Source organism: Protopterus annectens, chromosome 4.part0 (assembly GCF_019279795.1).
Source record: "Protopterus annectens isolate FY-2018-M chromosome 4.part0, PAN1.0, whole genome shotgun sequence".
In the NCBI taxonomy this organism is placed as follows: Eukaryota; Metazoa; Chordata; order Ceratodontiformes; family Protopteridae; genus Protopterus; species Protopterus annectens.
Window position 1 is genome coordinate 1,442,153,320 of NC_056733.1, and position 23,852 is coordinate 1,442,177,171.

The 23,852-nt window shown below is 41.0% G+C and overlaps 1 protein-coding gene across 4 annotated transcripts in view; it reads right to left on the reverse strand.

Annotated features, from left to right (window-relative positions):
• Nucleotides 1–23,852, reverse strand: part of LOC122799903 (E3 ubiquitin-protein ligase RNF14-like) — a 975,557-nt gene that overhangs the window by 101,834 nt on the left and 849,871 nt on the right. For 2 of the 4 annotated variants that reach the window (XM_044069286.1, XM_044069287.1), the window contains exon 8: nucleotides 16,534–16,664. The exons of 1 other annotated variant lie outside the window; for it this stretch is intronic. In XM_044069286.1, coding sequence (XP_043925221.1) covers nucleotides 16,534–16,664 — 131 coding nt within the window. Of the gene's footprint in view, nucleotides 1–16,529; nucleotides 16,665–23,852 lie in introns of those variants that run through there. One more of the 4 variants, XM_044069288.1, reaches the window with a different exon arrangement.

Genomic DNA, 23,852 nt, shown 5'->3' on the forward strand with positions numbered 1-23,852 from the left:
GTCCAAATTTCGCTCAACAGAGCTATCCCAGGTAACCCAGGCTGGGCAATTAGATACCAGCTGGTCAACAGCTTATTGACCCAGGGTTGCTTGGCTGTATGGTGGACACGCACTGGCCAATAGGGGCACATATACCCCTCCCACTATTAGCAAGGGTCCCTGGATTAGGGCACAGTAGGCCAGGTTTTCAAGCCACTACTCACCAATAACTACCTATGCCCATTTTGGCAACATTAGTCAACATGACCGAATCACCTAGAGCCATATTTTACACCATTGAGTGGCTAGCCTTGTCATGGCATGCAGTCTGTGATCTGTGTTCTATCTTGAGGATACTGCGCACTATGGTTGGTCTGTACAACTTTTCCAGGGCACCATGTGGAGTCTGTGCTGCTGCCCACAGCTCCATTCATTGGGGAGTTTGAGATGGAAACACTCAGCATGTTTTTCAGATGTAGGAGAAATGTCAAGGAGACACAGGGAGAACGTGCAAATTCCAAACAGGCATTGGTCGGAGGTCAGGACCGAACCTTGTGCATGGGAGGCGAAGACCTTAACCATTACACCAGCTTGTTTCAAAGGTAACTCCTTGGAAATAACAAACTTTACACCTATCACTATCTTATACCCTCCCCCTCTAAAATTTTAGAAAGTGTATACGTCAGCAAACCTTATTATACCTTCTAAAAGAAAATCTACTGACTTCTACAAAACATGGTTTTCACCCATAACGTGGCACAACTGCCCTGGTTTCCTTCTTGGATAACATCTTCAAAGCTACAGATAAATAACTTGATCTCCTCCCTGTTTTTAGATCTTTCCAGAGCCTTTGACAGAATCTCTCACTCCAAATTACTATATATAAAATGTCAGCATTTGGTCTAACACTCAGCTGGTTCGCTACCTACCTTTCTCACTGGCAACAATCTTTAAAATGGCTGCCTACATACTACTTTTTTCTCACAGTTAATACCAGTGTCCCCAAAGGCTCTATCATTGGTCCTCTAATATCTTTATTAATATCTTACATGCATTCTCCCAACAGGCATCCCTCATCCAATAGACAGACGACTGCCCATCCTCATCTTTTCAAACAAGCTTTCCCATTTACACTCCCTTATTCAAAATACATTCAACTGCATTGTACACTGTCTCTGCAAAAATCTCTCTTCCTACATCCCAATAAAACAAAGATATTACTTCTCCTCAAATCTCTTAACACCGGTCAAAAACAACTTCAAAATAACTTCTCTCAATCACACAGACAGACGTTTTATCTCATGCCAAGTTACTTGGCAACACAATTAAGTGAAGTTTGATCATATACAAAACTGTATAAAACAAAGCAAAAACTCATTCTCCACAGATCAAAATAAAAATTCCTCACCAACTCCTATCAATATTCAAATCACCCTCATCACAAGATGAAGTATGTAACAAGGTGCTAGACTTGTAACTAATCTGTCATATAAAAGGCATCACTGCTCTGCTCAGAAAAGATTAGACTGACTTGAGTTGCTCAAATAGGTAGAGGATTCTGTCTTTCTACTTGTGATGTAAATTAAAAAAAATTAGTACTATAATTTTTTTGAAAATTTAAACTTTTCATAGTAAGTACAAACATCTGGACGTCCCTTTAGAAAAAGATTTAACTACTTGTACATACATTTCATGAATTTACAGGAAACAAACTTACTTTACCACATTGTTGGACTTTACCAGCACACACTCCCTTTCACAGAATTTGTGCGCATTGCTAGAATGGTTACCAGAGATGTGGATTTCCTGTTGGAATTTGAGAACTTAAGCTCTATGTTTCTAAAAAGAGATTATCCAAATGAAATTATTAACTTGAAAAATGAAGTAGTGCATAACGGACAAATCAATCATTTTATTTGGATCTTGAAGCAGAGGTAATAATTTAACAGCAAGTAATACTAGTAGGGACATTGAGCAAAAATTTTTTTAGACAATCATGTTTGACTACTTTTAACTTAGAAAGTGGTACGATAAAACAGATTATGTATAAAAACTGGAGTATTTTAAAAGATGTCACCTTAAGGGACAAGATTAATGAATATACATACATAGTCTATAGAAAAAGCTCAAGTTTAAATATTTTGGAGAGACTTTCATATGACAAAATATTTACATCAAGTGTAGTTACAAGAATGCCAAGATGTGGGCTGATGTCATTACTGTAAATATATTAAAGAAAATAAGTTTGATTTGCAAGGTAGATTTGATTGCCTAACTAAAGGCAACGTACATGCAGCTCTACGCCAGTTATGTGAGGCATTTTACATTGGTAAAATGAAGTGAATGCTTACTGACTTTCAGCTTTCCCTAGTTAGAGGTTGCCACAGCAGAACACCAGTCTGCTCATGATTGGCAGTGGATTTTAACGGTGCCGAGTTGCCAGCCTGATGCCCAACATTCAACGAAGGCACTCCCATTCACGCTCGCACCTACCTGCATGTCTTTAACGTCACTCGACTGCGGGGAGGACATGCAGACTCCACACAGAAGGCGCTCCAGCAGAGAATCGAATGTGAGAACCTCTTGCTGTGAGGAGACAATGCTAACTGCTGCACCACCGCGGCTTAGAACGCTAAGAGGGCATACTTATGAGCATTGCTAGGATATTAAAAAAGATAAAATGGCAAACGCTCTAGCTAAGCACGTTCTGGGTAATGAAAAACACTGGCTTAAGTTTGTTGTTATTGAAAAAGTAAATATGAACTGTAGGGAAGGTCCATGGGCAATCCACCTTCAAAGAAAAGAGCTGTATTGGCAACTAGTTTTAAATGCAAGCAATTGGCCAGGGCTTAATGACCACTGCTTGATTGCTTGTATGCCGAAGATAAATATCAAAAGCTTTTTAGTAAGGTATATTTAAATATTTCTATTTATATATTTTTTAAATATATTAATATTTTTATAGTGTCACCTTTTTATATTTATTTTATTGAAGTCTTTTTAAATGTGCTCTTTAAACTTGCCTTTTTTGTGTAAGCAGGAAGTTTGGTACTATCTGGAGTACCAGACTGGTCAAATAAGTAACAGCAATGTAGCATGTGACCTAGAGTGGCGTATTTAAAAATTAGCATTGACATGAAACCTTTATCTGATTAAGTCTTGTGGATATACAAGACTAAAGCACTTATTAGTGTGTTTTATGTTTTTATATGCTATTAGTGGATTTGTTACGTTATTGTTGGATTAAAAGATGCTTTTTAAGGGAACCTGGTCCTAGTGCTTTGGATTTCATCTTCATGTTTACTGTACAGCAAAAAATGAACTAAAGATGACACTGGTGTCTGCTTTATGATGCAGAAGGATGGAGTCTTGACTGCAATCCATTTGGGCAGCGTTTAATTAGCAGCTGGGGTAGGAGTGAAGGGGCATGGCCCTCTCCCCTTTCCTTGGTGAGAATTGGGTTTGTGTACACTTGGAGGCACATATGGCAGTGCGATGTCCTCGCTGAAAACCTGTCAGACCACTACTTGTACTGTGAAGCGACGGGCAGGGCCACTTGGACAGAATGCTCCTGGCAAAATTGAGGGGATGTCTCCCTTCATCAGCCCCATGCATGTCCCCAACTCAGCACCTTGCAGAGTTCATGGACTGTTAGGGCTGGGAAGGAAACGGAAAATATCTTGAAATACCCCAGATGCCTGACTAGATGATCCCTCTTGGTCAGCTTTTGTATGGTGAAGGGAACGAAAGGGCTGATAATGCAAACAAGGATCTGATGATCAGCACAGTGGGCAAATAGTGCAATAAAAAAGGTAGGGATAGATCACATTGCTTTCTGCTTTTGTATGTGATATCTTACATACATCCCTATCACTGGGAAAGGACCAGATCACTTCAGAAAAAGTCAAAGCTCTGGAAGCCTGTTTGGCTGCACAGACAGCTCTGCCTGCAGCTAATTCTCAGTTATGATGAATGGTATTACAGCAGTGATCCTAACAAAGAACATCTCCATTCCACTGGTGGCGAAAGAAGATAAAGAATCTGGCTACACATATGCAAACCCAGTCACATTTCTATCTGGAAGAATCTCACTAAGCTTCTATGCACAGTCAGGCACAGTCACATCCACGGATACAGCAGAAGCAGAGTTTTAGCTTTCCGAATGTAGTTTTTGTACAGGCAGTACATCACAATTAGTCACCTGATAAGCCACAACTTCAGCAGTTGCTGTCTTGGATACATAATGACGTCACCTTTCACAGCTCCAAAACAGACCTTGCTCCCTGTCCAAATTCTCTCCCAGCAATGACAACACCTTTGGATGTCTTATGAAATTGGTCTAATAATGCAACAAAATCCATGTGGTCAATCTTATTCTTCTTTCGACTGCTCCCGTTAGGGGTCACCACAGCGTATCATCGGTTTCCATTTCTTCCTGTCCTCTGCATCTTGCTCTGTCACACCAACCATCTGCATGTCCTCTCACCACATCCACAAACCTTATCTTAGGCCTTCCTCTTTTCCTGTTCCCTGGCAGCTTTATCCTCAGCATCTTTTCCCCAATATACTCTGCATCCCTCCTCAGCACGTCCAAACGAACAATCTTGCCTCTCTGGCTTTGTCTCCAAACCTTCCAACCTGGGCTGACCCTCTAATATACTTATTCTTAATCCTGTCCACCCTCGTCACACCCAGTGCAAATCTTAACATCTTTAACTGCCACGTCCAGCTCTGACTCCTGCCTTTTTGTCAATGCCACTGTCTCCAATCCATATAACATAGCTGGTCTCACTACCAACTTGTAGACCTTCCCTTTCACTCATACTAGTACTCTTCTGTCACAAATCACTCCTGACACTCTTCTCCACCCACTCCATCCTGCCTGTACTCTCTTCACCTCTCTTCCACACTCACCATTACTCTGAACTGTTGATCCCAAGTATTTAAACTCATTCACCTTCGCCACCTCTACTCCCTGCATCCTCACCATTACTCTATCCTCCCTCTCATTCACACACATATATTCTGTCTTAGTCCTGCTGACCTCCATTACTCTCCCCTCTATAGCATATCTCCACCTCTTCAGGGTCTCCTCCACCTGTTCCCTACTCTCACTACAACAGATCACTATGTCATCTACAAACAACATAGTCCATGGGGACTCCTGTCTGATCTCGTCTGTCAACCTGTCTATCACCATTGCAAATAAAAAAGGGCTCAGAGCTGATCCTTGATGCAATACCACCTCCACCTTAAACGCATCTGTCACTCCCACCACAGACCTCACCGCTGTCACACTACCCTCGTACATATCCTGTACCACTCTTACATCCTTCTCTGACATTCCCGACTTCCTCATACAATGCCACAAGTCCACAAAGACACAATGCAACTCCTTCGGACCTTCTCTGTACTTCTCCATCAACACTCTCAGAGCAAACATCGCATCTGTAGTGCTCTTTCCTGGCATGAAACCATACTGCTGATCACTAATCATCACCTCCCTTCTTAACCTAGCTTCCACTACTCTTTCCCATAACTTCATGCTGTGACTGATCAATTTAATCCCTCTGTAGTTACTACAGCTCTGCCCATCACCCTTATTCTTAAAAAAATTGGTACCAAGACACTTTCTCCATTCCTCAGGCATCCTCCCACTTTCCAACACTTAAACAATCTAGTTAAACAATCCACTGCCATTTCACCTAAACACCTCCATGCTTCCACAGGTATGTCATCTGGACCAACAGCCTTTCCATTCTTCATCCTCTTCATAGCTATCCTTACTTCCTCCTTGCTAATCCTCTGCACTTCATGATTTACTATCCGCACATCATCCAACCTTCTCTCCCTCTCATTCTCTTCATTCATCAGCCCCTCAAAGTACTCTTTCCATCTGCTCAACACACTCCTCGCTTGTGAGGAAGTTTCCCTCATTATCCTTAAACACCCTTACCTGCTGCACATCTTTACTAGCTCGGTCCCTCTGTCTAGCCAATCGGTACAGGTCCTTTTCTCCCTCCTTAGTGTCCATGTGGTCAATAAAATGCATATAAAATGATATTAATGGATATCCAGTTTATATGGATCCAGAATATCTTTATATTTTTCATTTAATTACTACTTTGAACATTCAGTCAAGCTCGTTAAACTCCAAGCTATGCAACACTGCATTTCTAAGCAATTACAAAATTCTTTACAAAATACTGTTGCAATATTTTTTAGAGTGTGCTCAAAAACAGATATTCAAACTTTTAAATATGCCTTTAGGCAAGAAATACTGTTATGAGTGAAGATTTTCTACTACAGATTTTGTCCGAGTCTCTTTTTTTATATAAAGAATGCAATGCGACCATGGAGAATCCATCTTACACCTGGTTTTACTGGATAATTTATGATGTGCCTTGTAGAACAGAATAGCAGTTTTAAATGTTATTCTATTATTCAGTGATAATTTCCCTGATGTATTATATAACTGACAAAGACGAGCAGCAGAATTCTAATTTATTCTATCTGCAAGGAGTGACAGATCATCCTTAATTTATTTATACCAGACGAACTACATCAAGCATATATTATAAAAAAGTAAATATAATACAGATAAAGGCATTGCTTTTCTCAAGAGTTTCTTAACCTCGAAGTCAATTCTATTTACAGAATAAAAGTTAATTTTCCATACATTAACAACCTTGAAAATTTGTTGGGAAAATGTTATGACAGATTTAATTCAACCCCTAAATATGTTACTACACCTACCCAATAAACATCTATGTTACCTTTTCCTTTAAGATTAACTTCAGGTGAATATCAAAAAAACACTGCTTTTGTTTTGAAGAATTGATTTTTAAATTATGTTACCTAATTGTTTAACTTATCAAAATCATTATGCAATGAAATGCAGCAGATTTACCTTTATTTTAGGTAAACAATTCAGTATCTTCATAAATTACTAGTTAGAACAAGAGTTTCACTCGTAACATTCATTAGGAAGCAGGTCAGGATGCGTCACAGATCTGCTCATTTAAAGGTCAGATAGATTGAAATATGTCCATTTCCCCAAAGACAATGTGTTACTGCTACAATTAAGTAACAGTGGCACAGAATGCACAGTCCCCCTGCAAAATGCTTGATTTCTAACTGCACTGAGGGAGGTACTTTCAATGGGTTAGCAGACTTGCCTTTGGTGCTGAAAGACCAGAAGGCTGTGAGTTCTATTCCTACTCTAAATGACTGCATTGCCAACAGTGCATTGTAGCAGTGGGAGGGGGGATGCTGCATTCCTGAGTGTGCCATTATTCTTAATTATCTTAAACTGCAGTCCCATCTGCATGAGTTGGAGGTAGCTCAGGTGGATGTAAAAGATCCCATGGCACCTATCAAAATGATACGAGGAACTTCCCTGATGCCCTGGCCAAATTTCCCTTAGTAGTGTAAATACTACCTTGGGTCTCCACCGAAAGAGAGGCCACTAGCCTAACGAGACTAACCCAGCCAACAAAGGACAAATAAAAATGAGTTTGTTTTTCAGTAATCAGGTGCTCAATGAACTGATCTAGAACTATTCACTACTGGTGTGAAAAATAAGGACCCAATGCCTACTGAATAACATCAAGATTTAGACCTTGGCTCCATGGCATATAGGTATAAAAAAAGTAATTGTTTTTAATTCCGCGAGTCATTATTGTGAGTCCTTGAATAGAAGACACAGTGAGTGAAGATACAAATTTAAATATGCCAAGTATAAGATGACAGAGTCTCAGTATTCCCTTTTCTCAAAATACGATGATGGTTTTTTTTTTTTTTGCTATTTTTTTAGTTTTTTGTTTTTTTAATTCAAAGACTCGCAGTTATGAGTCTCAAAACTGCAAAAGGAAGCCAAGAAGCCAGGCTCAGGATAAAGCCCTAATCACAGCTTACACACATAGCTAGTATATATCCGTGCACAAGATGTACCATCAAGACAAGACCACACTCCTACATCTTGTGCAGAGATATACACTAACTACATCAAGGCAGGACCACATGTCTTGTGTGCATGGATATACTCTAGAAATACAGGACGACACTCATACATTTCGTACATGGATACACACTAGCTATATTAAGACTAACCAAAAATATTACATATCCAGCAGTTCTACAATTTACAGCTTGATTCTTCATAAGTGAATCCTTCTTTAAATGAATGAGATGAAACAAAGCCACTGTGCACTTCTTGCCCCCTACTTATCCTGTTTAGAGAAGTGGTCTGCACTAAAAGGTCCTCATGCAAAAAAGCCAAGCATAAGCTACAAGGCAAGAGGTTTTAAGAGGTCTGTTAAGCATAGGGAGGCTGGTTTTTACTTTGATTCCTAATTACTTTATCAACTTTATCTACAGATTACTCTGTAGAATTATACTGGTGTAACTGCAGAACTGACCAGGCTGGACTCTGATCCCTTCAATTTTTTGAGCAGTTATATTTATCAGGTTTATCTTTGCTCTTGCATTTTCAGATATCATACCTCATGCATTTCATGAGGAGTGGGCAGGAGATGGCAAAAAGTTCAGTTGTGTACACAACATAAATGTAGATGTTCGAGTGTATTCACTGTTGCAGTCATTAAATTTGGGTAATCTGCTGGCAGGTTGCCCTCAGTCGGCATGATTAACAAAGTCTTGGGTCCTGCGAAGGTTGCTGTCCCTTCTTCCATGACGTCAGGTCGTCAAAGATATAAAAACATGCAGCCAACGCCATTACATCAGTTTTTCTTGCCCCAGATGTCAGGTGCCCCCTGAATGGAGAGCAAATAAAAATAAAAACACAACAATATACCTCCAACCAAAAGCAAATACACCAAAAAGGCTTAAGCATAGTAAAAGAAGGTAGAGGTATAGTAAAAGAAAAACAGGGGGCTGGAGGGAGGGTAACCAGGACTGCAACAGTGAATACACTCGAACATCCACATTTATGGTAAGTGTACACAACTGTACTATGTTCTTCGTGTTTCACTGCTGCAGTCATTACACTTGGGTAGATTCCCAAAGCTATGGTTGGGAGGATGGATTTATATACCATTAGGACCAGCTATAAGGCCCTGCAAGACAGCAGTGGCAAAGCCAGCTCTGGATTTAGAGAAAATTGGTAAATGATGATGCTTGGTGAAAGTATGCACTGAACTCCAGCTAGCAGCTTCTAGAATATCCCAGGTAGGAACACCTCTGAGAAAGGCTGCAGAAGTAGATGCAGCCCTGGTGGAATGAGATCTGATCCCCTGGGGGATAGGTTTTCCATGGTGCTTATAGCAGAAATGAATGCAATGGCTTATCCATTTAGAAATGCTTTGTTTCAAAATAGCTTTCCCCTCTGCCCCAGCAGCAAATGCCACTAGCAATTGTTCAGATTTTCTTTGAAATTTAGTTCTGTCCAAGTAGAATCTAAGTTGTCTGTGCACGTCCAAGGAATGCAGAATCCGTTCCCCTTTGTTCTGTGGATTGGGGTAGAAGGTTGGCAAATTAATGGATTGGTCAAGAGCCACACTGGAAACCATCTTGGGCATGAAGGATGGATTGGTCCTCAGAGATATCCTGTCCACATGAAAGATGATGAAAGGCTCCATTGCCATAAGGGCTTGTAATTCAGATATCCTTCTAGCTGAAGTGATTGCTAAAAGGAAGGCTGTTTTCCAAGAAAGAAATATTAAGTCTGCAGTAGCAGCTGGCTCGAAAGAAGGTAGAGTGAGCTTCTCCAAAACAAAGTTAAGGTCCCAGGCAGGGGTAGGAGCTCTCCTGAGTGGTCTCAAGTTCTTTGCCCCTTTGAGATACTGTTTGAGCAGGGGATGAGAAAAGAGGGGTGGTTCTGTGTTATAGTGAGCTGAAATAGCTGAAGTGTGGATTTTAATAGAGGAAAAAGACAGGCCCTTGTGAAGCATCTCAGTTAAGTATTGCAAAATCTCTGGTAAATTGGGCGCTGCTGTGCTCATCCCTAAAGATCGGTTCCAGGCACAGAATCTTTTCCATTTGTCAGCATAAGATTTTCTAGTACTAGGTCTTTTCGCCTCCAAGATGACATCCATCACAGGTTTGCTGACGGATGCCAAGGATGAATTTAAGTGATTAGTCAAGCTGCAAGGTTCAATGTTGGGAGCTGAGGGTGCAGAATTTGGCTCTCCTGCTGAGACAGCAAGGAAGGTGTCTGAAGCAGGTGCCATGGAGATATTTGTGACATACTGCGCAGGAGTGGGTACCAGTGTTGGCAAGGCCAGTCTGGAGCAATCAAAATCATTCTTAGTTTATCCTGTTTGACCTTTAGCAGAACTTTGGAGAGCAGAAGCAGAGGGGGAAAGACGTAGACTGATAGGTTTTTCCAACTGAAGGACAGAGCATCCACTTTACAAGCTTTTTTGTGTGGGAGTCCTTGTGCAAAATTTGCCCAACTGGTAGTTCTGGGGGAGGCAAATAGATCTATGTCTGGGCTCCCCAATTTGCTTGTCAACATGTTGCAAATCTGTGGTTCCAGTTTCAACTCATGTGGGTTCATGAGATTTCTGCTTAGTCTGTCTGCCAGTGTATTCAATTTTTCTGGCAGGAATTGAGCTTGTAGTTGCACCTGGTAGCTCAAGGCTGTGTTTCACAGTGCCATGGCTAGTCTGCAGAGGGGGTAGGAATGTGTACCCCTCTGCTTGTTTATGTACCACATAACCATGGTGTTGCCCGTCTTTACTATTAGTTGTCCTGGATGAATGTAGCCCTTGAAGGCTATGACATGTAGGTGATTTGTAGGTGCATTTGATTTGGGTTCCATTTGCCCTGAATGCACTTCCCTGCCAGGTGAGCCCCCCATGCATAGTCTGATGTGTCTGTAGTTAGCGTTTGGGCAACAGGGGGTAGTGTGAATGGCAGTCCCTTGTTTTGGTGGCAGGCCTCTGCCCACCATAGGAACTCCAGGCGTAGGCAAGATATGATAGGAATCATTGTTTCCAGGCTGTGACGATGTTGACTCCATAGACTTTTTAAGTACCACTGAAGTTTCCTCATATGCAGTCTTGCATATGGAATTAGAAGAATGCAAGAGACCATGAACCCCCAAGGCTTGCAGTACTTGTTTTGCAGATAGCAGGGTTTTTGTGGCCACTTGTATGAAAAAAGTCACCAAATGAGTTTGCTTTTCTGGAGTGAGGAAAGCCATCTGGGCAGTTGTATTCAAGCTTGCACCCAGGAATGTAATCTGTTGAGAGGGTACCAGTTGTGATTTCTGTTCGTTTATGGTATACCCTAGACAAGTTAGAACCCTTTTTACAAACACCAGGTGATTCAGAAGTATGGCCTGGTTTTCTGCCTGAATTAGACAATCGTCCGGGTATGGATATATTTGAATATTTCTTTGCCTGCAAAATGCAATTACTGGAGCCAGGGACTTTGTGAATACCCTGGGCACAGCAGACAAGCCAAAGGGCAGTGCAGAGAACTGATAATGCAAGTAGCCTGCTTTGAAGCATGGGTATCTGCTGCAAGATTCCCTGATTGGGATGTGTAGGTAAGCTTCTTTCAAATCTAGAGTTGCCAACCAGGCATCTTTGCCTAGTATAGGAAGTAACTGGTGAAGAGTCAGCATCTTGAATTCTGGAATGTCCAGAAAGGTGTTGAGAGTAGACAGGTCCAGAATTGGACGCCATGATTTGTCTTTTCTGGGTACCAGGAAAAGCCTGGAATAGAAACCTTGTCCCTTTTCCTCTTCTGGTACCGGTTGAACAGCCCTCATGTTTAAGTACTTGTTTCTGAGCCTCTGCCCACTGATTTGGGGGGGGGGGCAGGTCTGGTCACTTGTTTGGTGTTGGCAACATGTGGAAATGAAATCTGTATCCCTGGGACACTACATTTAAAACCCATTTGTCCTGGGTTATGAGTTCCCAGTTTTGTGCATGCAGAGCAATCCCCCAAAGGGGCAGCTGAAAGGTAAGTGCTTGGTAATTTTAAAGGCAAGTCAAAGAGAATGTCTTGTTATTTCCAGATTTGGAAGTGGAGGCCCCCCATAGCTTAGTTCTGAGAGTCCCTTGGGACTGAAACCTGGTGCTTTTGGTGTGTCTGGGTTTGGCTTGAGAGGATCTGGCAAGAGCTGGAAAGGACCAATTCTTAGTAGACCAGTGCCTACTAAATCTTGGAGGTTGCACTTGTAAGAAATCCTTTACAGTTTGCATAGATTTAGCTTCATCTTCCATCTTTTTTAGAAATTCTTCAGCTTTATTGCCAGACGGTCCTGATTTAAAGGAGCATCCAACAATTTTGCTTTAACATGATCAGGCAGAGATTGCTCCCTAAGCCAAGCATGACTTCTAAGTACAGACCCAGTAACAGCAGCCCTGCAAGAGGCCTCTAAAGAATCAAAACCACATTGCAAAGTATGTTTTCCAACTTGTTCAGCACAATCCAATAAATCCTTTAAATCTGTTTCCACAGTCAGAAATCAACAATTTCTGTTTAAGCAGTCCAATAATATGCTGTTGATATTTTAACATATGAAATTGGCAGTTTAAAGCCCTGATTGCCAAGGTTGCAGAAGTAAAACCTTTTTACCCCATCTATCCAGCGCCCTGGAGTCACTATCAGAATGGGTAGGATTTTTAGCAGTACAAGCCTTAATCCCCTTGGGTCCCTGAGAAATGGTTTCTGGATCCGCACTAGGATTTTTGAAAAGGAACTTGTGGGACTCAAGAACCCTGTAGTATTTGTCAGGTTTACTAGGAGCCAGAGGGCAGGGAATCAGGGGCCATACTGGATTCCGCAAACCCATCCATCAACAATGTCTAGTACAGGAGGTATAGCCAAAGGCCTATGCTGAGGTAGAAGGAAATCCCTAAGCCTCTTTTTAGATTCAGAAAATTCCGGACTCTCCCAGTGGAAATGCTCCCTTAAGGTATGTAAAGTTTCCCTAAAAGAAAAGTCTTCGGGGGGGCAGAGGGAATGGAATCCTCTGCATCAGAATCCTCATAAGTAGGTATGGACAAATCCAGGTCATTGGAAGAATTAGAAGAAACAGAGTCCTGATCAGATGATTCATAGTCAAACTCAGCCCTAGGCCTCTTAGAAGGGGGGGGGGGGGTGACTACCCCTGATTAGAGTAATAAGATTTTCAGCCATTTTGATCATTTGTTTTTTAGGCATAGGGGCCTGAACATGTGGTCTGGGTGTCATTTTTTTAGACATAGATCTAGATTTAGGCCTTAGAATAGAAGGTGGAGTCTGTTTAATATGCAAGTCTGTAGGCCTGAATACACACCCTCAGAAGCCAGTGCCTGCACAGTGGCTCCAGACCCATCGAAGGTAGAGACATCCGCAGGTTCCATAGGTGAAGCATCTCACGGCATACTGGACACCGAATGGGTCTCAGTAGAGGCCCACGAGTCAGAAGTAGTGGGTATCAGGGGCTGCGAACATGCCTGAGTACCGGCGACTGGCTTAGGAGAAGCGTCATCGGCAGTTTTGGACCTCGATGGCCTGTCTGTCTTTTTCTGTGTGTTTTTTCAGAATTCCGGTAGTTGGATGGCAAACCGACGTTATTTCTGGATGACTAAACAGAGAACCGAAAAATTTAAAGGCAAAAATGTACCAATGACGGATAGTGCGCGGATTAAATAAAGCATAAAACCGACAGCAAGGTACGTCATGGTCAGGGCCTAGACAAGGAATGTAGTACAAATGAAAATCTTTATGAGGTATTTGCTTTCCACAAGTAATGCAGTTTACTGACATCGGTAAGGAGCAAGAAAAAGTTTCCCCAGCGGGGTACTTGGCTTTAAGTTGAAGACTTCGGTTCTGAAACTCAAAAATGAAAATTTCAGGAGTCAGCTGACCGGCACTTGCGAACTGCTTCTGCTTCGGGCACCGCACGGCAAGAAAGACTGATGTAATGACGTTGGCTGCATGTTTTATCCCCCCGACGTCATGGAAGAAGGGACAGCAACCGATGCAGGACCCAAGACTTTGTTAATCAGGCCAACTGAGGGCAACTTGTCAGCAGATTACTCAAATGTAATGACTGCAACAGTGAAACACAAACATCATCTCTGCAGCACAGTATCAGAGAGAGTAACATATGCTAATACAGTATCAGTAAGATATGGTAATATAGTATCAGAGATGATGAGGATAATTTAAAGGGTCTGATGAGCATAATTTAAAGGGTCTGCCCTTTTAAAACATTTAGGGTTTTTTAGGTTACAGCTGTTCATTTGTTCTTTTTTTTTTTAAAAAAGCAGCTGTAATATTAGGTTAGAAATTTAAACTACTTGTTTAAATGCCATATAATGAAATACAACTGAACATTACTTTAAAAACAAATCCACGAGGCACTGAAGTAATTGCATAGTTTAGGAGGTTTACTTACATGGCCACACTAAAACTGGCACACTATATAGTTCTGACAAGCAGTTTTATGAAATACAGCTTTTAACAATTTTAACAGTAATTATGATGCAAAATACAGACTGTGATGTAGTCCTGATGTGGTCCAAGGTTTTATTCTATCAGCCTTTATTGCTGAAGTTAAGGTTGGATCCCCATGCTAGGCTGTAAAGTCAGCCAGTACTGAGGAGCAAATTACAGCAGCAGAAATAAAAGATTTGGCTGTACCTGCTCTCCACACTGATAAGGTGCCCCTTCCTTTTGAAACTAAGTAGACAAAATAACAGGATGTGTGTCCGCTGCATTGTCTTGGAAGGATACAAACTCAAACCTATGTCAGTATTCTGCGACTTCAATTCTCAGTTAACTGCTGGAAAACCACAGACTATGAGTAACAGACAAAACAAATGAGGTAAAAATCTGGATAGCTAGGAGTTATGGTAGGAGAGTATAAATGTAACGGGGCTTGTGTGTTACATTACCTTTCTGACAAAGCTCACTAAGTGCTTTACAGTTTTAAAAGCCAGCAAAATACTTAGCATTTTTTTTTCTTGTTTTACTGACACTAATAGTACTGGGAGCAGATCAAGCTCCATGCACTACAACGAAGTATGATCGGATCTCTGATCATAACCCTAAATTATGAGTTCTCATCAGGGATGAGAAGATTCACCTCGAGAGCTTTGTTCAGGTACCCTGACTGACCTAATGACTTCTACTTAACTGCACTGATGAGGAGCTCATATGACTGAACTATCTGACTTATGCAAAATCTTTAGGGTACAACGGTGTACCCTTAATCTCAACTTCAAACAGAAAAAAAGCATCCCCTCCAAAAAATGTTTCTGTACAATGTCTGCAGCACTTCACTGCAATAAATTGCAACCTGAACTGGATCTCCACTTTAAAATCATACTGATATCCAGCAATCACAAACATTAAGCAGAATATGCACATAAATACACAAAAAATGGAATCATGACCTCAAAATAAACATTATAAAATCATTGCAAATATAGTTCGTCAATTAAAACTGACTCATGACATTCCAGTTTAAACAGCACTACACCCAATGCAGCTGAAGTTGATTAAGCTAAATGTTCCTGACAAAGCAGACACAACAAACAATATATACATCCTAGTATCCTTGATGATAATGGGGACAGATTTTTAGATGCCCTGTCTCTGATGGAATATTAAATAGAAAATATCATGTTTTACTTGAACATTAGTCATTGTGTTGCAAAGCAGAAATATCAACTGGAATACAACTTTTAGCTGGGTAATGTAAGGACTGAGTTAGTCAAGTAATCATCCAATGTTCTTGGATGAACTACAGAAAACCAGTATCTGTACCTAGTAATCCTAACAAGCTTATAAGAGGAATACATAAAATATTTTGATTTAGTAACAGATCTTCCATATAAATGTTCATTTAAATTGTTTTACACAGGCAAGCACATCAATAAATGTGCACACTTCACAAAGCTTTCTGTTAAAATATTACCATGCAACAAATGTGCATACCAGAAATGACAAAAAAAAAAAATCATTCATCCTCCATCAACCTGCTTTATCCCATAACGGGTCATAAGGGAGATCGGGCCTATCCTTGAACTCAGTGGGCACAAGACAATGAAATCATTCTGAGTACGGCAAGAACCCATCCAAAGATGTGAAGGTACACTCACTCAATGTGGGCCAATTGTACAGCTGTCAGTTTACTTACAGAATATCTTTGGTTTAGGAGAGACAGCTGAAGCACCCCCAAAAAACCCTAGCAAGGAAAAAAAAAGTACAGACACATTGGAGGCACATCAGTTAAGAAAACCTGAAAACTAAGCATTATGAAGTAATAATGTTAACCCTGCTGCCACTGTACCGACAGAAAGGGAGAAATGCACTCGGTAAATTCTCAATGTGACATAATTAATATTAACTATATAAATAATAAAGGGCCCTTCCCAAGTTAAATAAAAATAGCAGTAGTACAGCAGTACAAGCATGAGTATAGAGAATTCAGATCACATAATTCACATTGCTGAAACAAAGGCTTCCTCGCTGTATTTGAAAATGTTCTCATACCATGTTTCTACTGTATCATTTCCACATATTTAGGAATGTTTAATTATTCACAAAACTGTATGAAAAGAAAAGACAAGTCTAAAAATTTACCGGTTAAAACATTTGGAGGAAGGATTACTGAAGTGTTGGTATGGATTTACTTTAGAGAGGCAACCCATGCATAGCCAGCAGAAGTACTGTCGACAGCTAGTGCAAGTCATTTTGTTGCATCCATCTTGTTTCTGTAAAGAAAACAAAATTGTCTACTCAAAAATATCAAGTACAATCAAGGCTCACTTCTTAACATAGACAGCAAGGACAATTATCACTAAAGCTGTCAGTTTTGATCCATCTTTTCTTCAAACTGAGGAGAAACTCTGGCATACAGATTTTGAGGCTGACCTATGTTTGTCGTGAGATTGATTATAAAAATTTTCCAGCAATTTACAGGTTAACAGTCATATAAATAATTTTGCCTTGACAACAGACTATGATCCTTTATCTCTTAATTTATACATTGTAGAGGTCAGTGCTCCAAGCACAAAATAATTTAACCATATAATCAACAAGGCTAGAGACTGGCAAATTTGCCTCTCTCATATTCTTGGATCTTTCAAAGGCGTTCAATACAGTTTCTCATCCACTTCTAACCAACTCTCAAACTGGACTCTCCTCCTCTTTACTTAATTGGCTCACCAGCTACCTATCAAACATATAAGCAGTCAGATGGAAATCCTCCTCTTATCTCTCCAGCTCTACCTGTGTGCCCCAGGGGTCTATATTAGCATCTTAATCAACTATTTACACTCATCACTCACTCATGGCTCTCTTGTTCAATACACGGATGATTCAGCTATCATATGCTCAGCTAACTCCACTCCCAGACTCCAATATTATACTTGACACACCTTCTCCTCCATAGAAAAGTGGCTTGGCAAAAATTACTTGCTACTTAACCCGAACAAAACAAAGATAATTGTCTTTACACCCAAGAAAAATACCATCTTTAACAAATATCTGCTCTGGCTTAGTGGTAATTCATGCAGTCTATTGTGTCAATGGTCTGGGGTTCGAGACTGGCACAGGTTTTAGGGGGTTGGGATGGTGGCCTAACAGTTAAGGTGTTTGCCTTACAAACACAAGGTGCAGAGTTTGAGTCTCACAAGGGATAATTGGCTAGGCTTACAATGGCTCACAAGAGCAGTTAGCCTTGTACTAACCTATATATATAAGACCAAATTACTAAACTTTCCCAGAGCAAAACGCCAATCGAACTAGTTTCCCATACTAAATTACTAGGGGTTAACAGATGAACACCTAAAATTTGACCTGCATGTTCAGCACGTCGACAAAACTCACTAAAAACTTGGCATACTGTACAGACACAAACTTTCTCAGCCCTTCTACTAAGGTACATATCTACTACCCTTACTAACTTATGGTGCTTCTTTACTCACCAACTTACTATATACCCTATAATTTGTTACAACAAAACTGCTATATTCACTAATAATGTCTATTATTACACCCCACCACTGCATAGTATTACAGTCTCTTAATTGCTCAAATTACCACACTAACTTCTACTTACAACAATCAACTGCACACAAGCCAGTATACAAACCTTCAGACTGTCCTGCCGTCTCCTCTCTTTTCAGCATCTACCTTCCCAAAAGATCACTTAGAATAAAAAATCAACATCTACTACAGAAACACAAACCAAAACTACCTGCACGCCAACCTCTATACTCTTATTCGGTTGCCAAGAACTAGAATGGTCATCCTTTAACAGCTAGATCTAACCAAAACCTTGTACCCTTTAAAACTTCATTACATAACTACTTCTCTTCCACATGGAGCTGTAACTGCTCCACACCTCCTAGTTTTTAATCCTGACCTCATCTACTCACATAGCTCCCCTCACGTCTTTATACTTACTATTCAATTGCCCTATTTTCTTCAATATGTAACACATGCCTGATTACCTTTTTCTGAAGCTTCGCCATATACCACATTCTAAGTTTCACCTTACAAGTTACAATTTCCCTGAATCTTCACCTCTAATTCCTAGCAACTATTATCTGCACACCAACTGTATTATGAGAATTTTCCTAAGTTGTTCATCTCATCTGCATAAGCTTTGTATGTATGTATATACATCTACATCTATACATATATGGATTCTTTCGTAGTTAACTTGTTTATAGGTAGGTACTAGGCTATCAGCCCTGGGGCCTATACAAGCCCAGCCAAAAAGGTACCCTGGCTTTTGCCACCCAAGAAAATTATTTTTCTGTGCCACTGTTGAGCAGAGCCACAGAGGTGATCCCTGGGGTGAATTTCCTATTTCCCATCCAATCATCAAGATTTTTCTTGAACAGTGCTAATGAGGAGCTTTGTTTGATATAGATAGGTAGTTTATTCCAGAGTATGGGAAGTCTCTGGGACAGGAATCTATCCCTCCCAGATGTTCTGTTTATTGTGGTGACAAGGTTTAGGTCCCTAGAGCGTGTAGCTCGAATGGATTGGGATTTCTTTAAGTGGAGCAAGTCCAACAGCTCTGGGTTTGACATAGCTTTGTATGTTAGGCAGAGACCACCTCTGAGCAGGCGATATGCGACGGAGTAAAGCTGGAGTTTTTTTGAGACGGTCTGTGTAGGGCATCTGTTTGAGGCCGGTAATCCTCTTTGTGAGGTATTTCTGCAGCCTTACCAGTTGATGTAGATGTCTTGTGAGGTACATATCAAAAGGGGCGTTGTATTCTATAATGGGTCTAATGAGTGATGAGTAGAGGGGAACAATGATCTCTATTTTCTGTATGAGAAACCTTTTGTGATGAGGTGTGCCACGTAGAAGGATTTCCTGACTACTGTGGCAATGTGATTATCAATGGAGAGACTACTGTCCACCTGGGTCCCAAGGTCTCTTATCACACTTTGGTGTTAAGTATACTACTGCCTATGTTGTAGTTCATGGGTACAGAGTTTTTACCAAAGGGGATGACAATGCACTTTTTGGCATTGAGCTTGAGGCCATGGCTTTGACACCAGGCATCTGTCTCAGTGAGGCCCTTTTGTAGGATGTCCGCATCATTAGGAGTTTCGATTATGGCTCCCAGTTTGCAGTCATCTGCCAACTTCATTAGCCAAAGACCTTCTGTGTTAGCCTGTACTTCACAGAAGTAGATACCAAACAGGAGAGGACCCAGGACTGAACCCTGTGGTACTCCACTTGTCACTGGTCTGATGTCGGATTTGGAGTCTGCTACTTTCACAGTGTGGGTTCTTTCAGTGAGCTAGTTGGCAACCCATTTTGTGACATAGGGATTTATACCTAGTTTAGTGAGTTTATCTAAAATTCCAGAGTGGGGGATGGTGTTGAAAGCCTTGGCAAGATCTAGACAGGCTGTGTGAACCACCTTACCCTTGTCTATGGCTTTGGTGACTGCTTCAAAAAAGTCCATCAGATTTAGGAGACATGATCTGCCTTTTACAAACCTAAACTGGGTGGGGGCCCAGAGTTTGGAGACTACCAATGTTTTTGTTTATAAGTTCCATGAGGATATGTAAATCCTTGAACTCAGTGGGCACGTTCCATGGCCTTGCAGACCCGGCTAGTCAGGCTAATGGGCCGGTAGTTCCCGGGGTCCATGGTGGCTCCCCCCTTGTGGAGTGAGATAACAGTCGCTGTGCACCAATCAGCATGAACAAAGCCTGAGGTGAGGCTATGATTGAACATGGTACTTGGGTGGGGTGCCAGTTCGTTCTGTAGTTCATGTAGGACACAGCCTGGGATGTTGTCTGGTCCCATGGATGCTGTGTTCTTGGCTTTGGAGAGTGTGGTTTTTTACCTGTGCAGCCGTGATTACAAGAATTTTGCATTCTTCCGGTATAGAAATGGGCTCTTTAGGGGGTGAAAGGGGGCTAAAGTTAGCACTGAACCTATCTGCCAGGATGTTGGCAATATCAGTTGGGTCTGTATATTTAGTGCCATTGTGCTGTAACTCAGAGCAGATCTGAGTGTTGCCATTGAGATTCTTGACATAGCTATAGAATGCCTTGTGGTTGTCTTTAGAATCACTGGCGATTTTGTTTTCATAACTAGCTTTGGAGGATTTTATCAGGGATCGCAGCTTCTTACTTAGGATGACGAGGGAGCTCCTCCACTCATGGGATTTTACTCTCTTTTGCAACAGTTTCTTCCTTCTGTTGTACAGTTTGTTTATGGCAGGGGATCACCAGATTGGCTTCCTTTTTTTGGAGGATAGCATCTTGGTTCTGTTTGGGATAGCATGATCCATGCACTCATGTAAGTGCTTATAAAGTGCAATTGTGTAGGATTCAGTAGTCGTAACTCATTGTCCATCTGCATGGGTGTCATGAAGTTCACCACTTCTGTCTTAAGCATAAAGTTGGCTTTGGAGAAACTGTTTACCATGGTTTCCTTAATTGGGGGTGGGGGCAGGATGTGGATATCTAGGGTAATTAGCTTATGGTTGGATCGGACCAATGAGGCGTTGACTTCAGTTGTGGAACACTGGTCACTCATGTTGGTAATGACTAGATCTAGGATATCGTTGTCCCTGGTGGGTGTGTGGATAAGTTGATCCAGGGCATTGGAGTTTATGAATTCCAGAAAACGTTGAGCGAAGGAGTTGGTACACGAGTAGTTTTCCCAGTTAATGGTGGGGTAGTTGAAATCGTCCATTATTAGGGTGTTTGATTGAACCCTAATATTTTCCAGTACATCAAGAAAAGAGTGGGAGTCCTGGGGCATGGTGGGTGATCTGTAGCAAGCTACAATTTGGATAGCAGTTTTGCCCAGAGTTAGTTGCACTTGGATAACCTTGGCTGCATTATGCCGAGCAACTAGCCTGGAGGTGTGGATATCCTTAATGAATATGGACACACCTCCGCCTTTGGTGTTTCGGTCCAAGTTACATGGCCGAAAAGTGTGGTATGTGTTACAGCCTGGTAGTGAAGGGGTGCTCTCTGGAGCCTTGAACCAGGTCTCAGTCACTGCACAGATATCGATGTTCTCCATTTTAAGGAGTGCCTTGAGTGAGTGCATTTTGAGATTTAGACTTCTAGCATTGAGTAGCATCATCCTCAGTTTTTGCTTGCCTGTTCCTGTTACAGTGGCAAATGTGTCATTTGAACCTTGCCTAAAAAAGGCACTATAGGGGCAGCAAAAACCTTAGCCAGTATCCGGAATCCCAGGGGTGACAGGTGCAGGCCATCTCTGGCAAAGCATCGTGGTCTGTCGACCATGTCATCCCAGGCAGACAGATACTGGATCCCTTTAGAATGGCACCAGAAGCTTAGCCAATTGTTGAAGTCAATCATTTTGTCCTTGCACTGCGGCATCATTCTGGATGATGGCAGAATGCTACTCAGGGCTAGGGTCATACCTGCCTGGGCTACAAGATCGGAGAGCTCTTCCATGTCTCTTTTCATGTAGTCCAGGGAGGTACGTCTCAGGTCACTCACACCAACATGGACAATGACAGAGTCATATTTGTACTTGTTGTGAAGACCTGTTATAACATACTTAACTACCTCACTTCATCTCAACTCCAAATACATATGCAACTGACTTGCACCTAGCTTCCTCTCGCTACCACATATACTACTCACTCAGTCTCCTCTCTTACTCCTCTATCTTCCCCTTCCATCCCATTAGCCCTTCTAGTTTGTTCCATCTTCATGTGGAGCTTCTGCTTTACATTTGCTTGAATTTAGTGCAATATTTGTATACAAGACTTATGTATACAAGTTTAGAACAGTATCTGTTTGAGCTTAGTACTATCTGTATATACATCCTACCTTTATTCCTAGCCTTTAGCTAGATATTGGTATATCTCTGTTCATTACTATGTTTCATACTGGATGTATAACTAATGTTTGCTGCAGTATGTATTATTATTTATTTACATTTGTTGACCGGGAATGTTCGACTGGATGCAGGTCAATTTCCAGCAGAGGCCCGGGGAGAAAAGCTCCACAAATTAAAATATTACAGACAGTTACAGATTGTAATATTTTAATTGCTAGGATTCTTAAAACAGTTACAGATGAAGAACATATTACATTCAGTAGATAACTAGCATCTGTTATTGTATGTATATTCAATTGTTCTTCATGTACTCTTACTCATTTATTGTTCTGTGGAGCTTTTCTCCCCGGGCCTCCACTGAAAAAAGACTGGTGACCAGTTGGAATTTCCCGGTAAACAAATTTAAATAAAATAAATAAATACTTAGCTTGTACAATTCATACAACCTAAACCCGTTCCTAGTCATCATGAAATTCATAATTTTATTATTTTATTTTATTTATTTATTTAAATTTGTTGACTGGGAGTGTCCGACTGGACGTGGGTCCATTTTCAGCGGAGGCCCGGGGAGAAAAGCTCCACAGTAAAATAAACAGACAGTAGTTACATTGGATTACATAGTGATTAACAATTTAACATAGAAATTACTTACAACATATGTACAGATGAAGAACATAGTACATCAGTAAACAACTAGAATATTATCCGTGAAGTGCATAACAGGCATTAACAAATGTAACAATGAGAAGTTCATGCTGTACAATAAGTACTAGGCTTATGAGCATCTGAGCTTGCCATCATCAAGGTAGTTAGTGGAGGTGAAAGAAAGGTAGCAGTTGGATGGGGTGGATGATATTAGAGTGGGAGTTGCAAGGGCATAGCCAGCATGTTTTTAGGTGCGCTTTTAATAAAGTTTTGAAGTTGGTGCATGATGGTACAGAGGTAATTGTGGGTGGGAGTGAGTTCCATAATTTGGCTATGGCACAAGAGAATAGTGCTTCACCAGCAGAGTTATTGGCTTTAGTGATCTGCAAGTGATTTTTGTTGCTGGATCTTAGTGGTCTGGTGGTGCGATAGGGTTGGAGTAGATTCTGGAGGGATGGGACATTTAGTGGATGGTTTACTAGTTTGTGGGCAAGTGAGAGTTGATACCAATGAAGGAGGCGAGGGAGTTCAAGCCAGCCCAGTTCAGCAAGTGAGAGACAGTGGTGACTACGGTAGGATGCCCCTGTGGCAAATTTTGCGATTTTGTTGTAGCAGGTCTCTAAGCTTGTTTAGATCACATTGCCTTAGGTTGGTATATACTGGAGAGGCATAAAGTAGGGTGGAGATAAGGTGGGAATTTGCTATTGAAATCTTTGCTGCTTTGGTGAGAATTTGTTTATTTCTGTATAATGCTCCTAGGTTTTGTGGACTTTTTTTATGGTCATGGATATGTGAATGTCAAATTTTAGTTTATTGTCTATTTCCACTCCTAGCAATTTGGTGTGTTCAGTTGGGTATATAGTGGTGTTGTCTTTTGCTGTGATGTTAAAGTGAGAGTTGTTTTGAGTATGTTTGCTGGGTTGGAAGATGAGTAGTTTAGTTTTGTTTGG